Raw genomic sequence first — 10,911 nt, forward strand, 5'->3', positions numbered from 1 at the left:
GCACAAGCCAAGGGGAGTGCCCATACCCGTGGACTCAAGTTTCTTTCTTCGGTGATGGTGGTGGTGATGAACTGGTGGGATTGTCCTCCGGTTTCCATGGCATAGGTTCGCCATCAGAAAAGGATGCACGAGTCTCCAGAGGCCTGAAACTTGCAGCTAAACTCATACCTTTGAATATTGCCTCATACTCAAAATTTTGATTTTGAAGATCATAAACTTGGCCTTGGAGATAATCGATTCATTGGTTGAAGTTGAAGACGATGTCCTTCATAGACTGTCCATCTAGCTTGTGGTCATGGGTGAATTCTATGATCATGGAGTGGTTGATACTAAGTCCATGTTCCACCATCCCTTGGCACTTGAAGATCTCCTGCTCCACCACCTCGAGCCTGGCCTCCACGCTTCCCGTCTTCTTGGGCCCTTGAACATCCTGGATGTGGAGCACCCCCTCACGCATCTCAATGGCTTGAGGGTGCTTCATCACCTCCGGTAGGTAGAGGTTGATGACCTTCTCATAGAACTTGTCCTTCGGAGAGCTTGGTGGAGCCATGGCGATCTAGATTTGACAGAAAAATAGCACAAAACAAGAATAAAGGATATCTTCGTGATGCAATGGTCAAAATATCCGGGAGTATAAATAATTTTTATCTTGCAAAACAAGCAATCCGGAGAAAAACGGAGTCGGGAAGGCTCACGAGGGGCCCACTACCCACCAGGGCGCGCCAGGGGGGTAGGCGTGCCCTGGTGCCTAGTGGGCACCTGGGTGGCCTTCTTGGGTGTTTATTATTTATTATTTTTTTCTAATATTCCAAAACTGACATGAATTATTTTTATGGAATTTTTGGAGTCGGTTTACTTACCGTATCACATACCTTTTCCTTTTCAGGGTTATGGAGTGTTCTGGAAGGTTTCTTTTATGTATTCCTCCGGTATATAGTTTGAATAATGTTAGTTTCTGTAACATCCCAAAGTTCTAAATTTTGGAATGTTATATTAATGAAATAAATATGATTGTATGCTTGATTATTTGTTTGAAAGTGAGTGGTATTTGAAAAAAAATCACATGAGAGGGAATAAAAGGACTTTCCCCAAAAAAAATTCATTTTTGAATCCCTATCTAATTTTAAGTTTGCATCATGTCGAAAATTCTCTGATAAAAAAATATAAGAGGAGGAATATGACACTCCCAAAATCAGAGACAATGTTTGACAATTTATATGAAACTCAAATTCCCATTCATTTTGGAGTTATTGCAATAATGATTTTTTTCATAAATTAGTTTATTTCGTCATTAAAATATGTTCTTTAGGAAATATTTTTGTGAGAATTTTGGTATATAATATGCCTATATAAGTTTTTTTATTATTCTGTTTTTTCTTCCTTTTCACTGTTTAAAAAAAACAAAGAAGCCCGCCAGGCCAGCGCTAGGGCTGCGCACGCACGCACGCTCGCTCCCAGGAGCCGCCGCTACCTCCCTCGCTCGCCCGCTCTCTGCTCTCTCTCTCGTTTCTTTCCTGGCGCATGGACCCCACCCCGCTCTTTCTTCTTCTCCACGTATACAAAACAGGATCGAACCCGTACATCGCTCCCACCGCCGCCGCGCTCGATCTTCATGGGAACCATACCCCAAGTCCACCCCTTCCCCAAGCCTCATGTCCTATAAATACCCGAGGCCGTCCTCTCCCGTTTCCCTTTGAAAACCCATGCCCAAGACCACCTCTAGACGACACCCTCATTGTTCCAATCTAGGTCGACCAAGCAGAGTTCTTCGCTCGACTCCGACTGCGGGTGAGCTTTCCGGGACCCCTTCTTCCATATTCTACTCCCCCTCGGGATTGTGCATCTATTTGACATAACCACGCCGCTCAGGGAACACAGGAACCTCATCCTCAACCTCGTCCGTCGTCGCCGGAGCTCCCGGTTCACAGGAGCTTCTCGAGTCACCCCGCTCGCCCTGGTCATCCCCGACCTCCACCTTCAACAGAAAATCGGACGCCCCCGACCTTCTGCATCTCCTGGACATCCTCGCCGACGCCGTCGACGACCAGAGCCCCGCCACCCACCGGCCTCTTCTTCCTTGCCTCACTCTATTCTTCTCTGTAAGCGAGCACTCCTTCGCTCCAGTTTTTTCTCTCTCTATAGATCGAATCGTTATGTTAGATTAGCTCAGTTTAGTAGATCGTTTTTTTTGTAGATCGTTTTTTAATAGATTGGTTTCTTTAGATACGGTTTATTTTGGTTTAGGTCGAAATGGGTTGCCGGTTTTCTATTTCTAAACACGCGTGCACATTTCTGTTAATTTTTTGGCCAAGCGCCGTGTAGTTACAGATCGATCAGCTCCTAGCCCAATAGACTTGCCCTTTTTTTAATTATTATTTTCTTTTCTGTAAAAAACAGAAAAGTTTCAATCTTAAATATTCTAAATCTTTTAGGTTTTTAATCCAAATTGAGTGATTCTTCTTGCATTGGATTAGTAGTTTCATCTAGGTTTTGTAGATACCAAGTTTGGGAATTTTTGAAAATTTTAAATTCGAGTTTGCATGAATTTGCCTCAAACACTATTTTGTGAATAACTTGAGTTTAAAAATAGGTTTGTGATTAATTCTTTTTGCTCCCGGTCACTTGTGGTTTTGCGTAGCAGTAGGTTTGATTTGGGAAAATTTATAAAATTTTAAATTAGGGTTTTAGGCAAAACAGTACTGTTTTACATAGTTTAGTGTTATTTTCTTTTTTAGTATTTAATTTTTTAATTAAAACTTGTTGTCATTTTTGACAAATTTAGTTTTTTTTCTGTTATTGAATAGTAGACAATTTTGTTCTTATTTTAAAATTTTCTTTTCTTTAGTTTTGTAAGAAAACTTGTATAGGTCATAGTTAGAGTTTTATAAAAGCTTTTTATTTGTTTCTTTTTGCTACTAAAAGTTTATGAAAAATACTTTCTGTTAAATTAGTTGGTTTACATTTTTATTTTCTGTTAATTTATTAGTTTAGTGTTTTAATTTCTGTTAAGTTTTTACTTAGGGAAAAACTATATTAGTTGTTTGTAGTAAAGTCTTAGACTTTTCTTAGTAGTTTTTCTTTGTAGTTCTATTTGTGAGTTCATTGGAATTTGTTTGAGTTTTATATTGAGTTTTCTTTGTTGTTTTGACTGTTATTTGAGTGTTAGAATTATTTCTAGGATGTTTGCTTATATGAATGCTATGTCTGTTTAATATAGATTTTCAATGGAGTGACGAATAGTTTTACCAAGTCTTTATTTCTGAGAGCGTTGTTATCTTCATCAAGTAATACCAGGCAAGTTCACTTTGACCATGTTATCCATACCTATGTTTTTATTGCATCTAGTTTCACCATTCATACCCCCTCTAGTAGTTATATTGACTTCTTGTAGTTGAGTAGAATGCATGAGGTAGGAACCCATCTCCCTGTTATCAAGCCCGAGACGCTATATAGTTTTAATGCTACGCTATAGTAGACGGTGTTGGTATGAGTGCTCGGGAGTGGTGTGAGTATGAACAACTCTACGTCAATGACGACAACTCCATGATGGCATCTGCAAGGACTGCATCTTCAAGGCTGAGACTTCAAGACTCAAGACAAGAATTCAATATACCGCTGGGTGGAGCATGGTTAAGAAGGGTACATTGGTGCGTCCAGTACTCAGTGATTCCGGAGAAGTGCCGTGAAATCATGCGGAAAGCTCCACCCCGGCTCAAAGAGACGGAAGAATACTTCATGCACGGAAGCTTACCTATGCAACCGGAAGTCACTATGGGCTCTGGCTTGGTTGACCCTAGTGGTGACTCTGGCTGGGACGGTGCTAGCAGATGTAGAACTATGGTAGGCTTGGATGGGCACCGGAGAGTGGTTAGGGGAACTCTTCGGAAGACCATGTTTCGGTCGTTTTGTTCTCAAACACCCTGAAGTGCGAGAACGTAAAAAGAGGGATCGAATCTTGCGGGTAAAGTGTACAAACCTCTGTAGAGGGTTGAAACCTAATCGATTAGCCGTGTCCCCGGTTACGGACAACTTGAGCCTCTGGACTTGGATCTATCTCGGAACTCTCAACACCGGACTGATAACTTAATTATGGGCAACTTATCATGATTTGGGCTATGAGACATCGGTTGGCGGAACCATGTCATGATAGAAAACTCTGTAGCACAGACTCTTGATATTCCTTTGTTGTAGGGAAAATAAAATCAGCTTTTGCGCAAACAAAAGTCAGACCCAGAGCCACAAAGCGATATTGCATATAGTATAGTTTATCATCTGTTGTTCTTATAGTGATCTTGCCGGTACATTCAATGTACTGACCTACACGGCTACAACGTATCATGTTGCAGGATTTTATACGACGAGTGAGTTTCGTTGATTGGGTTACGGTCTACACTCAACCTGCCGATGGCGTTGATGGGACTCCACACCCAATTGTTTGTTTCCGCTGAGACTTATGAGGTATATATCAGTTTTAGGTTATTTATACATGTGATTGCACTTTGATATATACATTGATGTATTGTGTGTGCCAGCATACTGATCCAGGGATGGCACGGATACACAGAGACTTGACCGTCTGAGGCCGGGTCGCTACAGATATGGTATCAGAGCACATGTTGATTGTAGGACGTGACCCTAGAAATAAGAAAGCCCTAGTATAGAATATCTCTAAAACTTTATTTCAAAAAGATTCTTACTTCTCGTCTTTTCTGATTTTATCAAGTAGTCCCTCTTACCTCCAATAGCCGGAGTATACCCTTTTCCCCTTTGACCACACGGAGGATCAACTGAAGTCACTCCAAGAAGTACAAGATATCGGACAACTGATTGCCATTTCAGAGTAAAGATTTCACCATGCGTTGGAAGAACTGCAGCTGCAACAACAGAAGACTCTGAAGACTTGAAGAATGGGAAAACTCCGAAGATTTATTTGACCCTTAGAAGACCAAAACCCCTATTATATACTTATGTTAGATGCGGCGATTTGTGAGCTGTCATTTGTTTGATGTTTTTTCGAACAACCACAAAATAAAACCCGTTTCGTCAAAACTATTGTTTGTATTGCGTGTATCTCCCTCTATCTTCCATATCTCATCCCAAAACACTTGGACCTAATAGATGATGAATGAAGATGGAGTTGTATTTCCAAGATCAATGACATAGCCAGAGGTAGCACAATGGATATGGAACAAGGAAGATCGCATGAAGGAGCACCGTATTGAAGGAGAGTATATGGTTCCATACACCTTACGGCGCATCACACAAGGTGTTGAAACATGGCGAGAGATACATCAAGCTATACAAGGATGGAATGAAGCAAATGCTTGGGAAGAATTCAAGACGATTGTACTGAGGTCTCGTTTTATCCAGAAGCCTGGTGACAGTAAATTGAAGCAAACTTGTGCATGCAAGATATGTGGAGAAATAGGACACACCCAGGAGAATCACCAAGCCAAAGAGTGCCCGACTGGGCAAGTTACTTGTTTCCTGTGTGAAGGAACTACACACTACCTGGTCAGTGTCACATTTACCCCAAGGTACAAGAAATTACCAAGCAACAGAAAGAAGCCATGAAAGAAACCCTCAGGAAAAATGCAGAAGAATCTGCGATGAAGGAAGTTATTGAAGACCCTGATGGTGAAGGCCTAAACAGGTTTTTCGCCCAAGCCTGCTATTCATGTGGAGAAGAAGGACATTTTTCAGAGTAATGCACAAAGGAAAGCCAAGAGTATCTTAGAGACTTCCCGACAGCAGAAGTGAAGTTTGACCCTCAGGAAATAGAAGCTCTGATCATTATGGAGAAATCCAGGAAGAGAAAACGAAGGCATCCCCAGAACAACTCAAATTTTGCAGAGAAGGACCTGAGTCATATCACTTGTTACAGGTGCAAGGATTTAGGTCATTACGCTAGTAAATGTCCAGAAAAGAAGCCTAGAATCCAAGGAGCCTACATAATCACAAAGAAGCCCCGAGACATTTGTTTTCGCTGCAAGGAAGCAGGACATTTCTCTAGGGAATAATTAGATCAGAAGAAAGCTGGAGCTGAGTAGTTGAGATTTTGATATGGATAATAAGAGTAGTAGAAAGCAAATTTATTTTCATAAGTTCGATGAGTTGAATTATGTAATGGAAGCCTCAGAGTTTGTAATGAATTCATGAATCAAGCCCGGGACGCTATATAGTTTTAATGCTGCGCTATAGTAGACGGTGTTGGTATGAGTGCTCGGGAGTGGTGTGAGTATGAACAACTCTACGTCAATGAAGACAACTCCATGATGGCATCTGCAAGGACTGCATCTTCAAGGCCGAGACTTCAAGACTCAAGACAAGAATTCAATATACCTCTGGGTGGAGAATTGTTAAGAAGGGTACATTGGTGCCTCCAGTACACAGTGATTCCAGACAAGTGCCGTGATATCATGCGGAAAGCTCCACCCAGGCTCAAAGAGACATAAGAATACTTCATGCCCGGAAGCTTACCTGTGCAACCGCAAGTCACTATGGGCTCTGGCTTGGTTGACCCTAGTGGTGACTCTGGCTGGGACGGTGCTAGCAAATGTAGAACTACGGTAGGATTGGATGGGCACCGGACAGTTGTCAGGGGAACTCTTTGGAAGACCATGTTTCGGTCGTCTTGTTCTCAAACACCCTGAAGTGCGAGAACGTAAAAAGAGGGATCGAATCTTGCGGGTAAAGTGTACAAACCTCTATAGAGGGCTCAAACCTAATCGATTAGCCGTGTCTGCGGTTACGGGCAACTTGAACCTTTGGACTTGGATCTATATCGGAACTCTCAACACCGGACTGATAACTTAATTATGGGCAACTTATCATGATTTGGGCTATGAGACATCGGTTGGCGGAACCATGTCTTGATAGAAAACTCTGTAGCACAGACTCCTGATATTCCTTTGTTGTAGGGAAAATAAAACCAGCTTTTGCGCAAACAAAACTCAGACCCAGAGCCACAAAGCCATATTGCATATAGTATAGTTTGTCATATGTTTTTCTTACTGTGATCTTGCCAATACATTCAATGTACTGACCTACACGGCTGCAACGTATCATGTTGCAGGATTTTATACGACGAGTGAGTTTCATTGATTGGGTTACGGTCTACACTCAACCTGCCGATGGCGTTGATGGGACTCCACACCCGATTGTTTGTTTCCGCTGAGACTTATGAGGTATATATCAGTTTTACGTTATTTATACATGTGATTGCACTTTGATATATACATGGATGTATTGTGTGTGCCAGCATACTGATACCGGGATGGCACAGATACACAGAGACTTGACCGTCTGAGGCCGGGTCGCTATAGTTTCAACATTAATAGGCGTACCTTAAGTACAATGCTTAATTCTTTGTCCATTGACCACCTTCGGATTTGTGCCTTCAGCATTATTAATCTTAATAGCTCCAGAATGATAAACTCCTTCAATGATATATGGTCCTTCCCATTTAGAGAGAAGTTTTCCTGTAAAAAGTCTAAAACGAGGATTGTACAATGGAACATACTCACCCACTTTGGATTCCCGTTTGTTGATTCTTTTGTCATGTCATCTTTTAATTTTTTCTTTAAATAATTTGCCATTTTCATAAGCTTGGGTTCCCATTCATCTAGTGAGCTAATATCAAATAACCACTTTTCATCGGCAAGTTTGAAAGCATAATTGAGTTCTTTAATTGCCCAATATGCTTTATGTTCTAACTCAAGAGGCAAGTGACATACTTTTCCATAAACCATTTTATATAGAAACATACCCATAGGATTTTTATAAGCAAATCTATAAGCCCATAATGCATCATCTAATTTCTTAGACCATTTTTTCGAGACCTATTGATGGCCTTTTGCAAAATTAACTTCATTTCTCTATTTCTCAACTTGACCACTAGATTGAGGGTGATAGGGGGATGCAATTCTATGGTTGACATCATATTTAGCAAGCAATTTAAGGAAAGCACCATTAATAAAATGTGAACCACCATCAGTCATTAAATATCTAGGGACTCCAAACCTCGGGAAAATAACTTCTTTAAGCATTTTAATGGAAGTGTTGTGATTAACACTACTAGTTGGAATAGCTTCTACCCACTTCGTAACATAATCAACAACAACCAAAATATGTGTATACCCATCAGAGGAAGGAAAATGTCCCATATAATCAAATCCCCAAATATGAAATGGTTCAATAACAGGTGAATAATTGATAGGCATTTCCTCACGTCTACCAATATTTCCAATTCTTTGTCATTCATCACAATACCTTGTGTGCAGTTCTATCTCCCGCATGGTGTCCTCCGTAAGCCTCAGAATGACACTTCCGTAGGATTTGTTCCTGTTCTTGATCAGGTATACAACGTCTAATAATACCATCTACCCCTTCTTTATAAAGATGTGGGCCATCCTAGAAGTAATATCTTAAATCAAATAAGATTTTTTTTCTTTTGTTGGTATGTAAAACTACGTGGCATAATTTAGCAACAATATAATTAGCATATTCTGCATACCAAGGAGTATTATGACAAGCATTTATGACAGCTAGTTGTTCATCGGGAAAGCTATCATCAATAGGTAGTGGGTCATCAAGAATATTTTCTAACCTAGACAAGTTATCAGCTATGGGATTCTCAGCTCCCTTTCTATTAGTGATATGCAAGTCAAAATCTTGTAGCAATAGAACCACCTAATGAGTCTAGGTTTTGCATCTTTCTTTTCCATAAGGTATTTGATAGCAGCATGATCAGTGTGAACAATTACTTTAGAATCAATAATGTAAGATCTGAATTTATCACAAGCAAACACAACTGCTAGAAATTATTTTCCAGTAGTAGCATAATTTCTTTGGGCACCGTCTAGAGGTTTCCTAGCATGGTGTATAACATTTAATTTCTTATCAACTCTTTGTCCTCGAATAGCACCAACAACATAGTCACTAGCATCACACATAATTTCAAAAGGAAAGTTCCAATCAGATGGTTGAACAATAGGTGTAGAAGTTAAGGCTTTCTTAAGTGTTTCAAAGGCTTCTACACATTCATCATCAAAAACAAATGGAACATCTTTTTGCAAGAGATTAGTAAGAGGCCTAGAAATTTTAGAGAAGTCCTTAATAAACCTCCTATAGAAACCAGCATGACCAAGGAAACTTCCTATACCTTTAATATCTTTAGGAGATGGCATTTTCTCAGTTGCATCAACTTTAGTTTTATCCGCTTCAATGCCACGCTCAGAAATTTTATGCCCCAAGACAATACCTTCATTCACCATAAAGTGGCACTTCTCCCAATTCAAGACAAGATTAGTTTGTTCACATCTCTGCAAAACTCGATCAAGGTTGCTTAAGGAATCATCAAAAGAAGTTCCGTAAACGGAAAAATCATCCATGAAAACCTCAACATTTTTTTTACAAAAGTCACAAAATATAGCAGTCATACATCTTTGAAAGGTAGCAGGTGTATACATGTATTTGAAAGCATAAGTTCCAAAAGGACAAGTAAAAGTGGTTTTCTCTTAGTCGGGTTGTGATACATGTATTTTAAAGGAACCAGAATATCCATCAAGAAAGCAAAAGTGTGTATGCTTAGATAATCTTTCTAACATTTGATCAATAAAAGGTAAGGGGTAATGATCATTTCTAGTAGCTTTACTTAATTTTCTAAAATCAGTTACCATCCTATAACCAATTACAATTCTTTGTGGAATAGGTTCATTTTTATCATTAGGAACAATTGTAATGCCTCCTTTCTTAGGGACACAATGAACGGGACATACCCATCTACTATCAGCTATGGGGTAGATTATACCTGCTTCCAGGAGCTTTAATATTCCAATTCTTACCACTTCTTTCGTCTTAGGATTTAATCATCATTGATTATCAACAACTGGTTTAGTATGAGGTTCCATGTTAATCTTGTGCTGACATAGAGTGGGACTAATGCCCTTAAGATCATCAAGAGTATATCCAATAGCAGCACGGTGCTTCCTCAGAGTTTTTAATAATCTTTTTTCTTCATGCTCTGAAAGTTTAGCACTAATAATAACATGATACATTTTCTTTTCATCAAGATAAGCATATTTCATTGTATCAGGCAAATTTTTAATTCAAACACGGGATCACCTTTAGGTGCAGGAGTACCTCCAACAGTTTCAACAGGAAAATTGTGTTTAATAATAGGTGGTTGATCAAAGAACATCTTATCTATTTCATTTCTTTCATTCAAGTGCATATCATTTTCATGGTCTAGCAAATATTGTTCTAACAGATCAGTAGGAGGTACGGAAATAGAAGCAAGACCAATAATTTCATCTTTACTAGGCAATTCTTTATCATGAGGTTGTCCATGAAACTTAGATAAATTAAACTCATGAGATATATCACCAAAGTTTACACTGATAGTTTCTTTAGCGCAATCAATCTTAACATTAACAATGTACAAGAAAGGTCTACCAAATATAATGGGAGAAAAATCATCTTGTGGAGAACCAAGAACTAGAAAATGAGTAGGGTATTTTATTTTTTCACAGAAGACTTCAACATCTCTAACAATCCCAAGTGGTGGAATAGTGTCTCTGTTCGCAAGCTTAATAGTAACATCATTGTCTTCTATTTCAGCAGAAGCAATATCATTCATAATTTCTTGATATAAGGTAAACGAGATAGCACTCACACTAGCACCCAAATCAGATAAGCTATGATAACAATGATCTCCTATTTTAACTAAGACAACGGGCATGCCAACAATAGGCTTATTCTTATATTTATCATCAGGTTTAGCAATTCTAGCAGCTTCACCACAGAAATAAATAACATGCCCATCAATATTATCGACCAAGAGATCTTTAACCATAGCAACATTAGGTTCAACTTTAATTTTTTCAGAGGGTCTAGGTGTTCTAATATTAA

The 10,911-nt window shown here is 39.4% G+C and overlaps 1 protein-coding gene across 1 annotated transcript; it reads right to left on the reverse strand.

The window, feature by feature from the left end:
- Positions 1-238: 238 nt before the first annotated feature.
- Positions 239-550, reverse strand: LOC109736359 (uncharacterized). The gene has a single exon (XM_020295586.1). The coding sequence runs from the start codon at positions 548-550 to the stop codon at positions 239-241; it is 312 nt and encodes a 103-aa protein (XP_020151175.1).
- Between the last annotated feature and the right edge of the window lie 10,361 nt (positions 551-10,911).

Source organism: Aegilops tauschii, chromosome 7 (assembly GCF_002575655.3).
Source record: "Aegilops tauschii subsp. strangulata cultivar AL8/78 chromosome 7, Aet v6.0, whole genome shotgun sequence".
NCBI classification, from domain to species: domain Eukaryota; kingdom Viridiplantae; phylum Streptophyta; class Magnoliopsida; order Poales; family Poaceae; genus Aegilops; species Aegilops tauschii.